The following is a 21965-nucleotide window of genomic DNA, read 5'->3' on the forward strand; positions in this document are numbered from 1 at the left end:
GATTCACTTGCTATCCATGTGTATAGATTTTATTTATTCAGAAAGTCTCTGTTGAAAAGTTTCTAAATAATTACAAGTTTCCTGAATCCCATACTTCCTAACATAGTTGGGATAATTGGCCATATTTATTGTCCAACAAATATGTGGATCCTTCTGGACAGCAATCTAGGATCTAGAAGTAATTATCTTGTGACCAGATAAATCAGGTTCAATGAGATTTTTCAAAAACTCAGAGGATTATCCAAGTAAAACAAAACACAACTTTAATGTTCCAAAGCCCTCCAAAGGTACATGTTTTTTGATCCAGTATTTACATTTCTGATAACTTAGCCCAAGAAAATTATTAGGGACATGTAAAAGGATGCATGCACTTAGCTGTTCACTGTGCATCGGGTGTTTTAGAAAATAGTTAGAATACTAAGGATTTATGTTAAGATGCTGAGTATCACGCTATTGAAATTATAAGCATTACCTTGCTCATTTCTCAGAACAATCCTATGTGGTATTTACTATAATTACTCCAATTTATAGATAAAGAAATGGAAGTTAAAGAGACTCAGTAACTTAATCAAGGATGTCCAGCTAGTGAAGGTCAGATCCAGGAATCAAAACCAGGAATGATTTCTAAAACTTTGTTCTTGTCCACCACACTTTACTAGAAGATTTGTGGTTATGCAATTGTTAAATAAATAATATACTTTTACACCTGAATAAATCATATACTTTTAGCCCTGAATGCTATGCACATATTAAATAATACATTATCAAAATCTCTATTTTGACATCAAAAGATATATATATAACATAGTGTTAGCTTAATCTTGAGCGGATAGATTACAAAACAATTTGCACAATATGTTCCCGTTGTTCTATGTGAACCAGTGATTTTCTATCTATCTGTCCATCCATCTATCTGTCCATCTATCTATCTATCTATATATCTATCTATCCATCTCTCTTTCTAGCTGCCTACTCATTTTGAAAGGATACACCCTGAGGTGCTAGCAATGACTATAACTAAATGTACAAGGTTATAAATGTTTTTTGTTTTCTCAATTTTCCTTTTTAATATTTTCCAGCCACTTTTTTTTTTTTTTTTGTCATGAGTACATGTAGCTTTCATAGCAGGGAAAATAAAAGCAAATGTTCAAATTTAATATGCAATTTAAAACTCCTTGATAATAGGACTTGAGTATTGTTCACCCCAGCCCACTGCTGTATCCAGCAGAGTGCCATGCTCAAGAAACACTTTTGGAAGGTGAGCAGGTGGTGCCAGAGAGGAGTCCACGATAAAGGGGACTGAGCAGAGCTCCAGCAAATGGAGCAAATGGAACAGCAAGGACCTACTCATTAAGATTAGTGTCTTCAACTGGATTTCTTTTCTTAACATTTTTAACTTGACATAATTTCAGACTTGCAGAAATGTTGTAAGGAAAGTACAAATAACTTCCAGCTACCTTTTATCCAGATTCAATGTTTGTTAAAACTTTACTACATTTCTCTCCCCACTGTATTTCAAGGAGATTTAGACACAGAGGAAGGGTGAGTCTGTGTTGACGTATTTCGTTCTCCAAATTGTCCTTAAAATGTTCCTCTGTATTAGAACTCCCCTGGCAGGAACTCTGTTCTTGCCACCACTAGGACTACAGACTCTCTTCCCTTCTTTGCCCCGCCTGCTCCCTTTGCCAAGAACACTGAACAGGAAGAAGTATTTCGCGGGGATGCCACCAAAGCAGAGACTGTGAAGAAGGAAGAACGTTGCTTGGGCAGAAGGAGCATATTCTCAGGAGACGGGGACCCTGCCTGCCACACCAAGCATTGGGCCACCAGGAAGACCCCCATCTGCAATCCAGCCTAGACTTCCAGGGAGAAAGAGGTGAGTCTGTCTGTCTGTCCTGGCTGCATGGACTGTTGAGCAATGCCAAGACCTTCAGGGATGCCTGTCCTGTCTGTCTCCTACCCCTGGTGTTTGGAAGATTGAGGCTTCTGACAACTGAAGTCAGTATGGTGAAGGCTACAAACTAAGGTCCTTGGGAACAAGGGTCATTGCAAGGATAAGGGTTCTCAAAATACAGGAGAGGGTTTAATTATTAGACAGAATTTAGGAGGCCACAAATAGGGCAAAGCTGAGGCCCAGAGTAGGGAATGAGTGAAGGAGAGGCAGCATGCCAAGTTCCAAGGCTCCAATCAATACCTGTTTCTTTCTGTGTTCTGGGCCCATGCTGGATCACCTCCTGGTGCCTATCAATGTCATGCCTGTCTTCCAAGTCTGCCTTGCTTTGGGTACTCTGAGCGAGAGGCAGGAATATGTCCTGGTGAAAAGCAGCCTTGTTCCCGAATTCTGATGCTGCCGTGCTCTAATCTTCACAGGCCCCTGTAGCTCCTTCACCATGAACCGGCACTTGATCATCTCTGGGCTTATTGTGGTGGTGCTTAAAGTTGTCGGAATGACTTTCTTTCTACTTTATTGTGAGTATTTGAGCAACCTCTTGCCCTAACCTCCACGTTGTTTGGCTCATTGACTCTTCTCTTAGAAAGCAAGGTTGGGTATACAGGTTTCATACCCAAGTCTTTCCATCTGAGACTAACTGGCCCAATCTGAGGTCAATTGGCAATGCCTTTCTCACTCCCCAGCACACACAGTGGGCCAGGCTCCTTGGTCTACCTTGGAGATATAGAACTTAACAGTCTCTGATGGTTAGAACCCCATGCAAAGCTTTTGCTAATGGAGTATTAGTTGGGTGATCTCAGCTGAAGTACTTGGCAGTGCTTGTTATTGTTGCCAAAACCTAAAATTACAGCCCCAGTTCAACCCAATGATAAGGCCGTGGTGAGAGCTGAATTATAATGTAACAGGATTTAACTGAGAAAGAAATTTCTCTCTGTGTACATATAAATCAATTCATCCAAATGCCTAGTAAAAGAACCCTCCTCGGAAAGGATTTTACTGCAATCAGAAACTAGAATCTTCTCCAGCCCCAGAAGCCAGTAGGGAAAATAAATGAGGAAGGAAATGTGAGTAGGAGGCAGTAGTTAGCTAAGAGGTGTCTTCCCCATGATGCAATCTGAAGGTGCAATTCCTGTCATGTCAGACAGCAGGAAAGAAATAGGAATAAGAGAATGTAGTCACAAAACCACATTTACGCATCTTCACTGAGTCAGAGAGTTCAGTATTTCCCACTAATAGTCACAGTACCCTAGCAGCCCCTGTGCTGATACTTGTTTGCCATATTCATCATGCAGTCACATTTGGGGCTGAGCCAACAGCTGATTTTCTTTTCAGTTCCACAGATTTTTAACAAAAGTAACGATGGTTTCACCACCACCAGGAGCTATGGAACAGGTAATCTCCATGGTGGTAAATCTTCTCCCCCTCCTCCCACTATTTCTATGCTGAATTTCTAGAGACCTTCCACACAGGCTCCTTTCCCAAGAAATTCTTTTGTACAATGGTCCATAAAGATCTTCTAATTAATTCCCCTTCTTTTACATATGAGAAAACCAAGAGCAGACTGAGGGAAATTTCTGATCCTCAAGTTTCCTCCTGGATATGGGGATGATTTATATCTAATCATTGTAATAGAATGTGAAAGTGTTTAAGAGCCAGGAGCTATGGGAGCTAGAGAGATGAGTGGGGCATGGTTCTCCCGTCCCTGTTAAACCAGCTTCCTCCTGAAGCCTTTCCCAACAACATCCTCTCACTTCCTGTTAAGACACCTATTACTACTGACATCGTTAGGAGAAAGACCACTTCTCATTTATCTTAGTATCAACAGAGGCAACCCAATACAGTGAGCTGTATGGAAAAAATACCCATAAAATACTTATAGAGTCCTTAAGTTATAATCTCAAAGTAGTTTCTGATGAAAACCAGGCTATTACATCTTAGAGTCTATAAACTAAACAAAAAGTGAATGCCAATTTGTTTCATTAAGATAAATGTAAGTAACTAATTTGATGTCAGAGTAAAGTGGTCTTCAACCACAATGGACAAATAACTGGCACCCCGATGAGATGTTTGACCAGCCTCTGAAGTCACTGCAGATGCCTGCTCAGACAGTCACTGTTCCCAGGAAAATGAGGCCCCTATATGGATTTCTAGAAATGAATGGACCCTTCCCTGCTTATAGAAAATCTCCCTAAAGTTCACTTGCTTCCTTGTCTGCTAATATCCCATTGGTCCTGAAATTTTGTTCCAAATAGCCTCAATCCTTAGAGCTAATACAGTGCTAATGAGAAAAGGGTCCCAGAGCTGCCCAGGGTTATGAATTTTCCTATTGAATCTGGGACACCAGAAATAGAAAGAACAGCAAAGATGCTGTGTGGAGCCTGGGGGAGAAGTACTCCAAACAGTCCTTTGGAGAAAACACTGTCAAAGGTTTATATAAGATAGGAGTGTGAGAGTTTCTCTCTGATACTAAATTCCTCCATTACTTTTCCTTTCTTCTGTTCTTTTTCTCAGGATTTGATGCCTACTGCTACATCAAAAAAAAAGGAGACATGAAATAGGATTTGGGTGTCGAGCATGACAAATAATGGCAGTAGATAGATGGAAGGCTCAAAGAAAGAAATTGTCTGAAACGTTCTAGCTCAGAGTAGCCAAGAGCTTCTAGTCATCTCCATGATTCAGATAGTCACACAGCCCATACTCTGATGTTTCTGTTTCTGTGTTGTATTCGTCATACCATAACCTTCAGGTTTTCTTTTCACTTAAGTCTCACAGATTTTTGGGAGCAGTTCCCCAAGTCCTAATGACTTCATTCCCACAACGAGCTATGGAACAGGTAAAGTGCAAGGTTCCAACCTACTCTCCATCCCCTAGGTTCTCATGCACTGAATTCTTAGAGACTTCTCCCGTTGTCCTTATTCTTATGGAATTTTTTTGCTCAAAGGGACCATAAAGACCTTCCAGTTCATTCTCTTTACATACATTATTTTGGCTTTTTAAAATTTTTTCTGAGTACATGGTAGGTATATATATTTATAGATTACATGATATATATTGATAAAGGCATGCAATATGTAACAATTATATCAGGGTAAATGGAGTATCCATCACCTCAAGTATTTATCTTTTGTATTACAAACTATCCAATTATACTCTTAGTTATGTTTAAATCTGCAATTAAACTATGTTTGACTATAGTCACCCTGTTGTGCCAGCAAATACTACGTCTTATTTAGTCTTTCTATTTTTTAGTACCCATTAACAAGCCCCATTTCTCCCCCATACCTCCCCCTACAACTACCCTTTCCAGCCTCTGGTAACCATCCTTCCATGCTCTGTCTCCATGAGTTCAATTGTTTCAAATTTCAGCTCCTGCAAATAAGTGAAAACATGTGAATTTTGTCTTTCTCTGCCTGGCTTATTTCATGTAACATAATGACCTCCAGTTCCATTCATGTTGTTGCAAATGACAGATCTGATTTTTTTATGGACAAATAATACTCCATTGTGTATATATACCGCATTTCTTTATCCATCCATCTGTTGATGGACACATAGGTTGGCTATTGTGAATAGTGTTGTGATAAAAACGGGAGTGCAGATGTCTCTTCAATATACTGATTTCCTTTCTTTTGGGCCTATACTTAGGAGTGGAATTGCTGGGCCATATGGCAGCTCTATTTACAGTTTCTTGAGGAATTCCAAACTCTTCTCCATAGTTGGACTAGTTTACATTCCCACCAACAGTGTATGAGGGCTCCCTTTTCTCCAAATCCTTTCCAGTATTGGTATTGCCAGCCTTTTGGATAAAAGCCATTTTAACTGGGTTGAGATGATATCTCATGGTAGTTTTGATTTGAAATTCTATAATGAGGAATGGTGTTGAGCACCTTTTTATATTTCTATTTACCATTTGTATTATTTCTTTAGAGAAATGTCTATTCAGATCTTTTGCCCATTTTTTAACTAGATTATTAGATTTTTTTTTTCCTATACAGTTGTTTGGGCTCCTTACATATTCTGCTTATTAATCCCTTGTCAAATGGGTAGTTTTCAAACATTTTCTTCCATTCTGTGGGTTGTCTCTTCACTTCGTTGATTGTTTCCTTTGCTGGGCAGAAGCTTTTTAAACTTAATATGATCTCATTTATCTATATTTCCTTTGGTTGCCTGTGCTTGTGGGATATTACTCAAGAAATCTTTGCTCACTTCAATGTCCTACAGAGTTTCCAAAAGGTTTTCTTGTATTTTCATAGCTTGAGATTTTAGATTTCAGTCTTTAATCCATTTTGATTTAGTTTTTGTATATGTCAAGAGATAAGGGTCTCATTTTATTCTTCTGCGTATGAATATCCAGTTTTCCCAGCACCATTTATTGAAGACACTGTCCCTTCCTCAATGCATGTTCTTGGTACCATTGTCAACAATGAGTTTACTGTAGATGTATAGAATTATTTATGAGTTCTCTCTTCTGTTCTGGTCTATATGTCTGTTGTTATGCCAGTACCATGGCATTTTGTTAACTGAAGCTCTGCAGTGTAATTTGAAATCAGGTAATGTGATTCCTCCAGTTTGGTTATTTTTTTGCTTAGGATAGCTTTGGATAGTCTGGGCCTTCTGTGGTTCCATGTACATTTTGGGATAATTTTTTCTATTTATGTGAATAATGTCATTGGATTATTGACAAAGATTGCAATAAATCTGTAGATTGTTTTGAGTAGAATGGACATTTTAACAATATTGATTCTTCCAATCCACAAACATGGAATATTTTTCCTTTTTTTTTTTTTTTGGTGTCCTTGTCAATTTCTTTCGTCCATGTTTTATAGTTTTCATTGTATAGAACTTTCACTTCTTTGGTTAAATTAATTCCTAGGTATTTTATTTTATTTGTAGCTATTATAAATGGGGTTAGTCTCTTAATTTCTTTTCAGAGTGTTCACTTTTGGCATGTAGAAATGCTACTAATTTTTGTCTGTTGATTTTGTATCCTGGAGATTTACTGAATTTATCAGTTCTAATAGTTTTTTGGTGGAATCTTTAGGTTTTTACAAATATAAGGTCATATCATCTGCAAACAAGGATGATTTGTCTTCATCCTTTCCAATTTGGATGCCCTTTATCTCTTTCTCTTGTCTGACTGCTCTAGCTAAGCCTTCCAGTACTATGTAGAAAAAGAATGCCATGTTCCAGATCTTACAGGAAAGGCTTTCATTTTTTCCCCATTCAATATATGCTGGCTGTGGGTCTGTCATATATGGCTTTTATTTTGTTGAGGGATGTTCCTTCAATACCCTGCTTTTTGAGAGTTTTTCTCATGAAGGGATGTTGACTTTTATCAAATAATTTCTCAGCATCAATTGAAATGGTCGTATGGTTTTTGTCCTTCATTCTGTTGGTATAATGTATTACACTGATTAATTTGCATATCTTGAACCATCCTTGCATTCCTGGGATAAATCTCACTTGGTCATGATGAATGATCTTTTTAATATGTTGTTGAATTCAGCTTGCTAGTATTTTGTTGAGGTGTTTTGCATTAATATTGATTGGTATATTTGCCTGTAGTTTCATTTTTTGATGTGTCTTAGTCTGTTTTTGGTATCAGGGTAATGTAGGCTTCATAGAATAAATTTGGAAGTATCCCCTCTTTCTCTATTTATCAGAACAGTTTGAGTAGGATTGGTATTATCTCTTCTTTAAATATTTGGCATAATTCAGCAGTGAAGCCATTGGATCCTGGGCTTTTCTTTACTGGGAGAGTTTTTATCATGGCTTTCATCTCATCACTTGTTATTGATCTGTTCAGGTTTTGGATTTCTTTGTGGTTTAATCTTGATAGGTTGTACGTGTCTAGGAATTTGCCCATTTCTTCTAGACTTTACAATTTATTGGCATATAGTTGCTCACACTAGTCACTAATGATCCTTTGAATTTCTGTGCCGTCCATTGTAATGTCTCTAATGTCTCCTTTTTCATCTCTGATTTTATTAATTTGGGTCATCTCTCTTTTTTTTTTTTTTTTTTTGGTCTGGCTAAAGGATTATTGATTTTATTTATCTTTTCAAAAAGCCAAATTTCTTTGCATTGATGTTTTGTATTGTTTTCTTCATTTCATTTCTGCTATGATCTTTATTTTTTTTGTTCTACCAATTTTGGGTTTAATTTGTGCTTGCTTTTTTAGTTCTTTAAGATTTGTCATCAGATGTTTTGTTTGAAGTTTTTCTTTTTTCTTTTTCTTTTTCTTTTTTTTTTTTTTTTTGATGTAGGCACTTATAGGTATAAATTTCCATCTTAATATCCTATAGGTTTCAGTATGCTGTGTTTTCATTATCATTTGTTTCAAGAAATTTTTCAATTCCCTTCTTAATTTCTTTATTGACTTATTGGTCATTCAGGAGCATATTGTTTAATTTCCATGTATTTGTACAGTTTCCAAACTTCTTCTTGTTATTGACTTCTATTTAATTCCATTGTGGTCAGAGAAGACGCTTAATATCATTTCAATTTTTTGAATGTTTTAAGGCTTGTTTTGTTACCTAACATATGGTCTATCCTTGAGAATGATCCATGGGCTGGAGAAAAGAATGTGTATTCTGTAGCTGATGAATAGAATGTTCTATAAATATCTATTATGTTCATTTGGTCTACCGTATAGATTAAGTCCAATGTTATTTTATTGATTTTCCATCTGAAAGATCAGTCCAATGCTGAAAGCAGAGTGTTAAACTCTCCAGCTATTATTGTATTGGAGGCTATCTATTTCTTTAGCTCTAATAATATTTGCCTTACATATCTGGGTGTTCCAGTATTGGGTGCATATGTATTTACAATTGTTATATCCTCTTGCTGAATTGACCCCTTTTTCATTATATAGTGACCTTCTTTGTCTCTTCTTACAGTTTTTGTCTCAAGATCTATTTTGTCTGATATAAGTATGGCTACTGTTGCTCCTTTTTGGTTTCCATTGGGATGAAATGTCTCTTTTTATCCCTTCATTTTCAGTCTTTATGTATCTTTATAGGTGGAGTGGAGTGTGTTTCTTGTGGAAAACAGATCATTAGGTCTTGTTTTTTTATCTATTCAGCCACTCTATATACTTTGATTGGAAAGTTTAATCCATTTACATTCAATATTATTATTAATAAGTAAGCACTTACTTCTGCTATTTTGTTATTTGTTTTCTGGTTGTTTTTTGGTCTTCTTCTCCTTCTTTCTTTCCTTCCTGTCTTCCTTTTAGTGAAGGTGATTTTTTCTGGTGGTATGATTTAATTTCCTGCTTTTTGTTTTTCATATATCTACTGTATTTTTTTTATTCAAGGTTACTATGAGGCTTGCAAATACTATCTTATAACCCATTATTGTAAGCTGATAACAACTTAACTCTGCATAAACAAACAAGTAAGCAAAAAAAGAAAACTAATAAAGACTCTACATTTTAACTTTGTCTCTCACTTTTTAACTTTTTGTTGTTTCCATTTCTAACTTTGTTTTTACTGTCTATGTCTTGAAAAGTTGTTGCAGTTATCATTTTTATTGGTTCATCTTTTAGTCTTTCTACTTAAGATAAGAGTACTTTACATACCACAGTTACACTGTTATGATTATTGTGTTTTTCCATGTACCTACTATAATCAGTGAATTTCATATATTCAGATGATTTCTTATTGCTCATTAATGTCCTTTACTTTCAGATTGAAGAGCTATTTTTAGCATTTCTTATAGGACTGGTGTGCAGTTAATTAAATCCCTCAGCTTTTATTTGTCTGGGAAAGTCTTTATTTCTCCTTCATGTTTGAAGGATATTTTCATCAGATATGCTATTCTAGGGTAAAGGGTTTTTTGCTTCAGCAACTTAAATATGCCATGCATATTAAATCTCCTGGCCTGTAAGATTTCCACTTGGGGGACATCTCAAGCCCAGTAACAATGTGGGTCTGCTACCAGACATATTGGAGCTCATTGTACATTATTTGTTTCTTTTCTCTTGCTGGTTTTAGGATCCTTTCATTATCCTTGACCTTTGGGAGTTTGATTATTAAGTGCCTTAAGGTAGGCTTCTTGGGTTAAATCTACTTGGTGTTCTATAACCTTCTTGTACTTGGATATTGATATCCTTCTCTAGGTTTGGGAAGTTCTCTGTTATTATCCCTTCGAATAAACTTTCTACCCCTATCTATTTCTCTACTTCCTCTTTAAGGCCAGTAACTCTTACATTTGCCCTTTTGGGACAATTTTTTAGACCTTACGAATGTGTTTCATTGTTTCTTATTCTTTTTTCTTTTGTCTCCTTTGACTTCTGTGACCCCTCTGGTTCTGTTATTACAATATTCTGATGTATTCCTCAGTATGCGAATTTCATTTTTTAACTCCAGAATTTCTGCTTGATCCTTTTTAATTATTTCAATCTCTTAGTTTATCTGATAGAATTCTGAATTTCTTCTCTGTGTTATCTTGAATTTATTTGAGTTTCCTCAACACAGCTATTTTGGATTCTCTGTCTAACAGGTCACATATTTCTGTTTCTCCAGGATTGGTCCCTGGTGTCTTGTTTACCTCAATTGGTGAGGTCATGTTTTCCTGAATGGTCTTGATACTTGTCGATGTTCATCAGTGTCTGGGCATAGAAGAGAGGTATTTATTGTAGCTTTCATGATCTGGGTTTGTTTATATTCGTCCTTTTTGGGAAGGCTTTCCAGGTATTCAAAAGGACTTGGGTGTTGTGACCTAAGTTCTATCTGCATGGGGGACATCCCAAGCCCAGTAACGCTGTGGGTCTTATAGACTAGTACAGGTACCCACCTGGTTGGTCTTGGATAAGATCTGAAAGATTTATCTGGATTACCAGACAGAGACTCTTGTTCTTTTTCCTTACTTTTTCCCAAACAGAATCTCTTTCTCTGTGCTGAGCTGCCCAGAGCTGGGAGTGGGGTGACACAAGCATCCCTGTGACCACCAGCACTGGGACTGCATTGGGTCAGACCTGAAGCCAGCACAGCACTGAGTCTCACTCAAGGCCCACTACAACCACTACCTGGCTACTGTTTATGTTTTGTCAAGATCCTACGGCTCTATAATCAGCATATGGTGAAGCTAGCCAAGCCTGTGACCTTCCCTTCAGGGCAAGTGAGTTCCACCAGGCCTTAAATAGGTCCAGAGATGCTGTCTTAGAACCAGGGACTGGAGTCAAAAACCTTATAAATCTACCTGGTGTTCTATCCCCCTGTAGCTGAGCCGAAACTCCAATCATGAGACACAGTTCTTTCCACTCTTCCCTCCCCTTTCCGCAGGCAGTGGAGCTTCACCCTATGACCACTACCATCACAGGCCCACAGGGTCACTGCCAGACTACCACTGATTTTTGTTTAAGGTACAAGGGCTCTTTGGTCAGCTCATCACAAATGCTGCCAGGCCTAGAACCCACCCTTTATGTCTGTGGGCTTCTATCTGGTCCAGGGCAGGTCCAGAAATGCTATTCAAGAGTCAAGGCCTGGAATCTTGGACCCCAAGAGCTGACCTTTACTTCTCTGTGGCCAGGCTGTTACATAAAGTACAAGACAAAGCCCCCTTTACTTTTCTCTCTTCTTTTCTCAAGCAGAAGAATGTGCTGGGTTTCATTTGAAGCCCGAGACATCTCAGTCTCACCCAAGGCCCATAACATACTACCTGGGGATTGCTGCTTGTTATTCAGGGGCCAAGAATTCTTTCATCAGCAGGTGAGGGGTCCTTTCAGAACTGTGTACTTATCTTCAAGACAGAGGATTCACTTTTGTCCCAGGGTATGTCTAGGTGTGTCTACAAATGTCTTTCAGGAACTAGAGTTTGGAATGGAGACCTCACAACTCTGACTAGTGCCCTATTCTACTGTGGCTTGCATCCAAGATGCAAGACAAATACTCTTCACTCTTCCCTCTCCTCTTCTCAAGCAGAAAGCAAGGGTCTCTTCTGGAGCTGCAAGTTGTGCTCCCTGGGGTTGGGAGAGCAATGGCACAAGCATTCCCTTGGTCACCCTGGCTGGTATCTCAGTAGGTGCCCTTTAATTCCACTGGCTCAAAGCCCAGCTCAGCACAAGGACTTGCCTAGGAGTTACAGTCCTTGTGGCCTAGACTACCTTTCAAGTTTATTTAGGGCCCCAAAGCCATTCAGCTCACAGTGGGCAAGGCTTGCCAGAACTCAAGTTTCAACCACTGGGTGGGTTATTCCCCTCTGGCTAGCACTCATCTAAATGCTTCCTCCATGGGTGGGCATCAGCTGAGTTCGGTCCATTTTGCCCTCCACTGTGAGAGGGCAGCACTGAGTCCAATGTAAAGTCTCATAATCCCTGCACACTCCCTCTCCCATGCACACAGACTTTACCATGCCATGCTGTCACTGCAGCAGGGATAGGGCAGGGGTGGTGTCAGCAATTCAAGACTGTCTTTCCTACCCTCTGCAGTGCCTCTTTCAGCTACCCAGGAACTGCGTGTTCATCTGATTTTTTGTTTTCATGTATGTATATGTGCTTTTTTATGTGTAGATAGTTGTCAGATTTGGTGTTCCTGTAGGGGGATGACTAATGGAAACTTCTATTCAACCATTGTGCTCTTCTCCTTATTCTCCTTAGATTATTGTCAGGGAACCAGACTAGACTGGGTGGAATTTCTTCCTGGATGGGGAATAATTTTTACCAATATAATCGTTAAAACAAAAATATGTATCGCTGTTTTATGACTTAATTCCAGGATTTATACCCCAAACCAGTAACCTCATACTCTCCTTTCTTGGACCTCTTCAGTCTGCCCCAAAGACTGGGAATTTTATCAAGAAAGATGTTTTCTCTTACCTACTTCTGAATCATCTTGGAATGAAAGCAGGGACTTTTGCAAAAGAAAAGGATCCACATTGGCAATTGTCAACACGCCAGAGAAACTGGTGAGGACACTGGAATGGTACAGTAAAGCCACACACTCTACAAAGCCTCAGTGGGTGGGATGGGATGGAAATTTCGGGAAGCGGGGATGGGATTGAGTGAGGAATGGACAGGTGGCTGGCTGAAAAACTGAAGCTATTTGTTCTGGACTGGGGGTTAGGAGACTCTTCTTAGTAGCAGTGAAGCAGCATGTTTTTCAGCTTCATTTAACCACAGAAATTCACACCTTGTGGTTTTTTCTACAGGGCACAGTAATGAGCTGATATCCTGGGGATGGGCCAAGATATTTAAAGTGAAGCAAATGACCAAATGAGATGATGTGTGTAAAAGTTGTTTAACAACTAAAAGAATACCTCATAGATGTGATGTCAATGCATCATCCCAGTCTGCGTAGTAAACAAGGAAGACGTGAATTGACAAAATTAGGAATGTGAAAAACTGAGAATCAGGTCATAGAACTGAATTTTCAGTAGATGATCATGATAATAATCATGAAGATGTATTACTATCCACATTTTATAACTGGCAACTAGGGCACAGAAAAGTAATTTGCCCAAGGTCATATAACAAAACACAGAATTGAATTCAGATCTCTCTGACTCCGAAACCCATACTCTAATCTGTGCTACATACACTATACTCTTGCTTCTCTCACTTCTATCCCTTTATTCCTCCTCTAAAAAGTCCTCCTGTGATTTAGAAGAACTTGTAAGATGACCTCCTTTCTGAATCTTGGTAATAGATGACCAAGGGATCTGGATGCTACAAACCCTCTAGGGCTAAGTACCCAGGTAGCAAGGGAAAATGTCACAGGAGCAAGGCAGGGGAATGAAAAGAGGAAAGGAGGGAAGGCAAAGGGAAGAAGCAAGTGTGACAAATCTGCCACACTCATTAAGTTTTGTGGATCCCAATTTGCATCCTTGGTGATGAAAAAGGTCATTATGGCCAGCCTGGCCAACATGGTGAAACCATGTCTCTACTAAAAATTAGCCAGGTGAGGTGGTGCACACCTGAAATCCCAGCTACTTAAGTGGCTGAGGCACAAGAATTGCTTGAACCCAGGAGGCAGAGGCTGCAGTGAGCCATGATTGTGCCACTACACTCCAGCCTGGGCAACAGAGCAAGGCTCTGCCTCGAAAAAAAAAAAAAAGGAAAAGAAAAAGACAAAGGTCATCATGCCAATGGTTTGCCGGTGACTCTCAAGTCTGTATCTCCAGCTCATCCTTCTCCTCCAAACAGGTATACCAAATTCCACTTTGATGTTTCAAGAGTCCCACAAACTCACTGTTCAAAACTGAGTCAATTATATTTGACCCTACCGCTACTCCTTTTACATTCCAAATACTGGTGAGTACTCATGTCACCCAAGATTGAAGGCTAAGAGTTTTCTGGGACTTTACCTTGTCTTTTCCTCCTCAATTATTTGTTAACCAAGTCCTTTTCTCTCTATGCCCACAACAAATAGTTCAGTTCTTACCTGGATTTCTTCAGAATTCTTCTTTTTTTGTTTTTTTTTTTTTTTTTTTGAGACGGAGTCTCGCTCTGTCGCCCAAGCTGGAGTGCAGTGGCGCGATCCTGGCTCACTGCAAGCTCCGCCTCCTGGGTTCACGCCATTCTCCTGCCTCAGCCTCCTGAGTAGCTGGAACTACAGGCGCCCGCCACTGCGCCCGGCTTATTTTTTGTATTTTTAGTAGAGACGGGGTTTCACCATGGTCTCGATCTCCTGACCTTGTGATCCGCCCGCCTCGGCCTCCCAAAGTGCTGGGATTACAGGCGTGAGCCACCGCGCCCGGCCCAGAATTCTTCTAATCCATCTCCTTGCCTCCTGTTTTGCACTCTTTCTAGCTATCCTCCTCAGAACTGACATCATAATACCTCTAAGACTCTAAACTGTGCCATTTTCCAAATTAAAATGGGTTAAACCCCAGTTCTCCTAGCATGGCATATGTCAGGTTCATGACCACACCAAATGTCACACTCATGGTCAGGTTCCAGCCCATGCTGAGGTCCTAGGGGAGAGAGTGGGTGGCAGATAGCTGAAAGAACACTCAGGGGGCCATAAGCAGGTGAAATGTAGTTTTATTCAGCAACTCTTTCATCAGCAGCTTTCTCACACTGTCTGTCTGGCTGCTTGATCCAGCCACTCCCATGCACAGCTGCGCAGCCAGCTCTCCCTTGTGTTCAGGGTCAGCAGCTTAACTCTTTCTCCCTCTGGACATGAGTGCATGCTGAGCTATGTCCTGGCTCCCCTCTGTCCAACTGCAAGATGGACAGCCTTGGTTCGCTCTCTCTTTCTCTGGGCACCAGCGCCTGTACCATGTCAAGACACACTGAGCCGAGCCAAGCTGCGTGCACAACATCGGCAGGTCAATTATACCTTTTTCAAACAACAGTGGCTCTGAGCTAAGCATCAGCTTACACAAACAGGTTATAGAGCAAGTGTATATACATATGCATGCCTGCTCCCTAAACTCACTGAGTCACTTTGGCCCAGATGTCTGCCTCAGTCTACTCCTTGACCAAAGCACATCCATGTACCTTACACCGTATCAGGCCTTGCACAGTGCCGCCTCTGCCTTCTCTCCAGCCTTGTCTCTCAAACCACCTCCCTGCCACCTCTGCACTAACTACACTGAGCATCTTGCAGTTCCTCAAATGCTCCAGGCTGCTTCCCCACCTGCCTGTAATCCATGCTGTCTTCCAGAAGTCCATACTCTCCCCGACAGTTTGTCTGACAAACTTAGCTATCTCCTAAAATTCATCTCAGGTATCACCTCATCTATCATTCTAGAAAAACTTCAGATCTACGTAGAATGATCGCTTCCTCCTTTCTGCATCTTCCAGATCTAGTATATCATTCCCTAGTACAACACCTGAGATACTTCATTATGCTAGTTAAGTTGGTTGTCTTCCCTCATTAAACCTGTGGTTCTTCAAACAGACTCTCACTCTGGAATCAGTGGTTCAAAGACCACTGACTTTTTTTAAATGGTGATAAAATCTATGTACCTCTTCCCAGAAACATTACATAAGCAAAATATTTTTCATAATATTCCAGTGGTTTCATAGTTTTCCTGGGAAATCATCCATGGCTTCCAGCGTGAGAGTTCAGCATTAAGGATTCTGGTTTTAGACTATGGGTCAGAACACTTTTTTTAAAAAGGGTCAGATAATACACATTTTAAGCTTTTCAGGGCATTGGTCTCTGCTGTTGTAACTTGAAAGCAGCCATAGATAATATGTAAACAGTGGGCATGGGTGCATTCCAATAAAACATTTACCAAAACAGGATGAAGTCTGGATTTGGCCCACTGGCTGTAGTTTGCCAACCCGCTTGATCATAATTTCTTTGAGGAGAAATATATTTGCTTCCATATCCTCAGCCTAATACAACGCATGGCACATAATAGACACTCAAAAGATGTTTGGTAAATGAGAACATTCAGTAATTAATTAAAAAGTAATGAAATAAGATATTTCAGAAAAGGAGAACATTGAAAAGGGAGAAACTAAGGAAACAGCCATGGGGATGGAAAGAATAAGACTTGGATACCCACTGATTATGGGAGGTATAGAAAACACTTCTGGCTGAAATGATTTGTAACTGATCAAATAAATACAGAACAAAGATGTCTAGGACTAGTGTCAAATTAGCAAATATTCAACAAGCACTTGCTTATTTCTTCTTGGATTACACTTCTAAAAGCAATATACTTCTAAATCTCACTGTTTTCCTTTCCTAAGTACTCAATAAATAGAAACACATTTTATTAACACTTGATTCAGCCTTACGTAGCATTCAAAATTTCTGGTAACAAAAACAATCCTATGGATAGAAGCATGACATATTTTTTTAAATGACCCTGTTTTTGATTGCATAGTACCCCTTCCCCTTTATTATCACAGTGTGGTCCCTGGACAGAAACATCAGTATCACTTGGGCATTTTGTAGAAAAGTAAATTATTGGTTCCCTTCACTAGACCTACTTAACCAGGAGCCCAGCAATCTGTTTTAACAAGACTTCAGGCTTTCCAGATTCCCTGTGAAGCCTGACAACGACTTCTTTAGGCTTAGTGATGAGTCCCAGCTGTAGCTGGTCTCAGCGTTCCCTACCAGCCTTCCTTATTCCCAGGATCAGATACAATCATGGGCACATTGGCTCAAGAGAGGCGTCATTAAAAGAGTCACTGTTGAAATTTTTTTTTTAATTTCTAGAAGTTTCTTCAGGACATAGCTGATACAGAGAAGTATTTTATTGGCTTAATTTACAATCGTGAAGAGAAAAGGTGGCGTTGGATCAACAACTCTGTGTTCAATGGCAAGTACGTGAACATCCCACAGTTTCCTGGGGATCTTGGTTTGCTTCAAAAGACCAAACCTGAGATTGGTGGGTTCACTCTGGAATAGCTCAAATGCTGACGCTTGACTCTGTTCTGCTCTTCTCCTTTCTTCCAACCCATCCATTCCCTGAGACACATTTTAATAAACTTTTTCTTATGAAAGAGATCAAACTTTCATAAGGAGAGAGAAGAGTATTCATATAGCAAATTATTTTATTCAAATCAGGATCCAAACAAATCCACATACATAGCACTCATTTGATGTATCATGTAGCTCTCTTTAGATGCTAGTTTGTATAGCACTGAGCATTTCTGACTGATCAAAAAAGCTTAGTTTCTTGACTTCAAACAGACTAGATATGAGTCTAGACTGGATGCTAGCTATCTCAAGGAGACATGGTCAGTTTTATGGAGGCAACCCAGTTGGTATAGAGATGAGATCTATTTCTATAACACCTAGCATTTCTGACTGATCAAAAGGGCTTCATCTTTTAACCCACAGATCACATTTTCTTACAAAGTACCTACAAGTTTCCCCAGATGTGCCTTCTTTATCTAAATAAAGGTTATTATAAGCAAAGTGTCTATGCCTCAAAGCTATGAACTTCTGACCCCCAAGAGCTATCTCCTGTGAATTGTTCCATGGAGATTAGGATTGGTGAGAACACCAATAATTTTCCCAGTGTTTGTACGAAAGTAGTGATTCAAACAGAGGTCAAGTCAGTCCCCCAGCCTGTAACTGGGCTTCCCTACAGAGAGGAGGAAATTGATATTTATTCAGTGTCTGCTAATGCCAGCACTATGCTAAACACTTTGCATATGTTGTTTCCTGAAATATTCCCCATGATGCTACATGAAAAGCTTTTATCACTCCCCATTTCACAGACAGTTGAACTGAGGACAAGAAAAACTTAGAAATGTGTTAAATATCATACAGCTAGTCCAAAACACATGACATTTCTCTGAAACCAGAGTCTTTTCAGTCAGACTGAAACAGACTGAATGACAGAAAAAGAGGTGGGAGAGCCAACACATACCTCCACCAAGTTTTTCTGAAGCCACTATGGTCTGGAAAGGGATGCACAACCTCTCTCCTTTTCCTTCCTGTCCTCCCGCTGTGAACACATGTACTGTCCTAAACAGTACTTTTGGAAGAAGAGACAGTCCATGAGATGCTTCTAACCGAACGCCACAGTGAGTGAGTTAGTCTAAGACTGTGAATCCATACAAGCTCGCAGAAGAGCTGACAGGAAAGGGTCAGTTTACAGCTGCATTTGTGGAGCTGGATTAGGAGAGGGATCTGAGCTAAAAAGGAGGCTTCCCAAATGGAGGCCTGTGTGGGCCCGGTAGTCTGCTGCCCCTCCAGGCAAAATTCCTGCAAGACTCTCACTCTGGAATCAGAAGAGCCTGGGCTAAAATGATGGGCCATTACCATGCTTTGTTTTTTTGTTTGTTTGTTTTGTTTTGTTTTGTTTTCTCATTTAGTGTTACCAATCAGAATCAGAATTTCAACTGTGCGACCATTGGCCTAACAAAGACATTTGATGCTGCATCATGTGACATCCGCTACCGCAGGATCTGTGAGAAGAATGCCAAATGATCACAGTTCCCTGTGACAAGAACCATACTTGCAACTCTTTTTGAATCCACACAGGTCATCTGGCCAGTGATCCTTTTACTTACCTATCTGTCTACCAGCAGCGGTCCTTGCCCATTTGAGAAACTGAGCTTCTTTCTTCTGCACTGGGGGACTGGATACTAGCCATCTCCAGGAGACAGGATCAGTCTTATGGAAACAACTCAGTTGGTATAGAGATGAGGTCTGCTTCTGTAGTACTGAGCATTTCCGACTGATCAAAAGGGCCTAGTCTGTTGACAGGGTTTGTTTTATTTTAGCCTCAGAGTATCTACCGTACTACCAGGGAGCAACTGTAGAGTGAGCAATTATAAATATTATTTAGGGATTACCATGGTGGAAGAGGGATAAACGTAGCTCCTGTGACCTCATCTCTGTTCTCAAGGGAACCCCATTCACATGCCCCTCCTAACTCCACAAGCTGGGGTAGCAGAGGCTCTCCTCAGTCTGAACTAAGGCTGGGCCTTGGGGAGGGCTCCTAGTGCTGAGCTTGGAGCAGCACAGACAGCAGCATTGTTTATGGGAATGGAGAGACGTCTGGGCAGGATAGGAACCTTCTTGGAGACCCCTTTGAAGAAAACCAGACAGCCAAGGGAACAAAACACACTAGGTTTCTGTTCTTCAGCAAAGCCCTGAAGAGACACTTAAGCTAAAAATTCCCTTGTCATATTTCTGAAACTCCATTATAACATATGTAACTCCTTTGTAACCAAAATTTAGGTAAGCAGGCTTCCTTTGCTCTGAAGGTTTTGAGTACCTGACTGTATTTGTTGAGTATATTTTTAAAATTTTGGATAGTCTCTTAGGCAACAATAATCACAATATATTCGTCCCTTCAGTTCTAGAGAGAACCTGATATCAGGCACAGCCTACTGACCCAAGGACCCTGGCACTGGTTGGCATCACATTGATCTAGAACAGGTCCAGCTGATGAAGCAATAGAAAAAGAGGAGGGCTGCTCAGGGAAATATTGGCTGGGGGCAAGGAATAAGCACATAGTAGAAAGGGAACATCAGGGTCAAATGGAAATCACTTGAGACAGGAAACAGAACATTCATTTGGCCACACTGGAAGAAAGGCAAGAAAGAGGAAGAAAAGTCTTGGAGTACCCTGGCTGTTCTCTACATTCACAAGACATCAGCTATTTACCCTGCTTGGTGCATGAGAAAGATAAAAGAGATGCCTTGTGTGTTTTGAGTAAGAATAAGTAAACCATAAGGAAGACCATGTATAAAACTGATGGAAATAATAGTCACCTAAGTACAATGCATACCATTTTGTGTCTAATAACAATGTACCACAGTAATGACTGTACATATCATTATATGCATACCAAACAAGATGTTGTAAATCATATTTTTTATTACAACACTAAGTTCTGTTTCTGCATTCCTAGGTTTCATCATTTTTGGCTCCTTAGCATGGCCACTTACAATTTTTAAAAATGAGATAACACATCAGGTGTCAGAACTTGCTTAAAGAGAATCACCAGAAGTAATTTGTGTTTGAGATGGGGTGGAAATTGGAATTATATTAGCAGCCTGTGGAGATACAAATTCTCTGACTGTGTTGGGAAAGAATAAGTGCTACCGTTGAGAAGGGAAGTAAGGCTGAGTCTAAGTGGAGAGAAAAATCAATTCTAGCCAAAGGCAAGCCCCAGAACTCAGACAACAGAAAGGAAATCCTAATCCTTCTGTTTTGAGAAGAGAGAACTATAGTTGCTTCACTTCCTGTTTCATGACAGAATAACTGCAAACTTTTAAGATCAGGAAATGTAGACATCTAGTGATTTCTTTAGTAGACAGTTTAAATTTCCCCCAAGATTAGGAGACACTTCTGTGCAGGTTCTAAAAGGAGCCCAGTGGCCTGGGGTGGGAGTGGGGAGTAGATAGGGAAAATGTGGGCTTTGGTTTAAGTTTATCATTGGGAGAGTTCCTGGATCCTTGCAAGCTTAGATAAATGTGATCTTTATTAGATAGCAGTGGCATGCTTTAAAAAAAAAAAGGCAATGAAATTTGAATTTGAGTTTTGACTTTGCTTCTAATATGCTGTGTGAATCAGTACAGTTTTCCTACTCTTTCTTGGTCTTAGTTTCCTTACTGATAAAATGGGGTAGTAATACCTATCTCAAAAAATTATTGCACATATTAAATAACATTCCTCTATGTATCTCAATGGCATTAGACATTAGGAGAAGCATTTTGTAGAGGATTTGAAGTTGAGATCTTCATCCAAGAAGCAGCTTTTCAATTTGCTAGAAGCTTAATGTAGGCAAGCCACTTAATGTTTCAGAACTTGTTAACTCATTTATAATACGGGAATAAAAATTTGCCCAAGTCAGAGAAGGGTGCCTCAAAAATGTTGTGGCCAAGCCACATGGAGATCAAAGGCACACTTTTCATGACTTCAAATGTGGGCCCAGCCTAGGTCAGCCAACCCCCATACAACCCTTAGACTCATGAACAAATCCACCTGAGAGCAGCAGAGCCACCCTAGATCAGCAGAAACTCTAAGCATGAAAATAAAAGCTTATCACTGTATACCACTGGAGTTTTCTGGTTATGTCTCATATAGCAAAATCTAACGGATGCAATCTCCACCTGGCCTTCATCCTTCTCCCTTTATTGTCCTTTCATGTATTGTTCATCCAGCAACCAGGATGATCTTGTTAAAACATTAAACAGATTCTGTTACTCTTCTTCAGCCCCCTGTGATGGTTTTCCAATGTGCTTCTGGAAAGAGCAAACATCTTTAAAAGGATCTAAAACTAGAAATGTCATTTGACCCAGCGATCCCAGTACTGGGTATACACCCAAAGGATTATAAATCATTCTACTATAAAGACACATGCACACGTATGTTTATTGTGGCACTATTCACAATAGCAAAGACTTGGAACCAACCCAAATGTCCATCAGTGATAGACTGGATTAAGAAAATGTAGCACATATACACCATGGAATACTATGCATCCATAAAAAAGGATGAGTTCACGTCCTTTGTAGGGACATGGATGAAGCTGGAAACCATCATTCTCAGCAAACTATTGCAAAGACAGAAAACCAAACACCACATGTTCTCACTCATAGGTGGAAATTGAACAATGAGAACATTTGGACACAGGGCAGGGA

The 21965-nt window shown here is 39.8% G+C and overlaps 1 protein-coding gene across 9 annotated transcripts; it reads left to right on the plus strand.

Moving 5' to 3' along the window:
- The first annotated feature begins 1100 nt into the window (after positions 1-1100).
- CLEC5A (C-type lectin domain containing 5A) lies at positions 1101-21532 on the plus strand. Of its 9 annotated transcripts, XR_002520754.2 has the most exons (8): positions 1131-1876; positions 2371-2469; positions 3284-3343; positions 4716-4784; positions 12723-12859; positions 17074-17180; positions 18684-18852; positions 19674-21532. XR_002520754.2 is itself a non-coding variant. In XM_031665073.1 (7 exons), coding segments are annotated over exons 2-7 (507 nt in total). In that variant the 5' UTR covers positions 1101-1876; positions 2371-2390; the 3' UTR covers positions 17075-17392. The 9 variants fall into 9 exon arrangements, 8 of the variants coding, with proteins under 8 accessions (XP_031520933.1, XP_021791056.1, XP_031520932.1 ...); XM_031665073.1 differs by lacking the exons at positions 18684-18852; positions 19674-21532 and adding an exon at positions 14097-14204 and having other exon boundaries at positions 1101-1876; positions 12670-12859; positions 17074-17392; XM_021935364.2 differs by lacking the exon at positions 18684-18852 and having other exon boundaries at positions 1118-1876.
- Positions 21533-21965: the final 433 nt, after the last annotated feature.

This window comes from Papio anubis, chromosome 4 (assembly GCF_008728515.1).
Source record: "Papio anubis isolate 15944 chromosome 4, Panubis1.0, whole genome shotgun sequence".
In the NCBI taxonomy this organism is placed as follows: domain Eukaryota; kingdom Metazoa; phylum Chordata; class Mammalia; order Primates; family Cercopithecidae; genus Papio; species Papio anubis.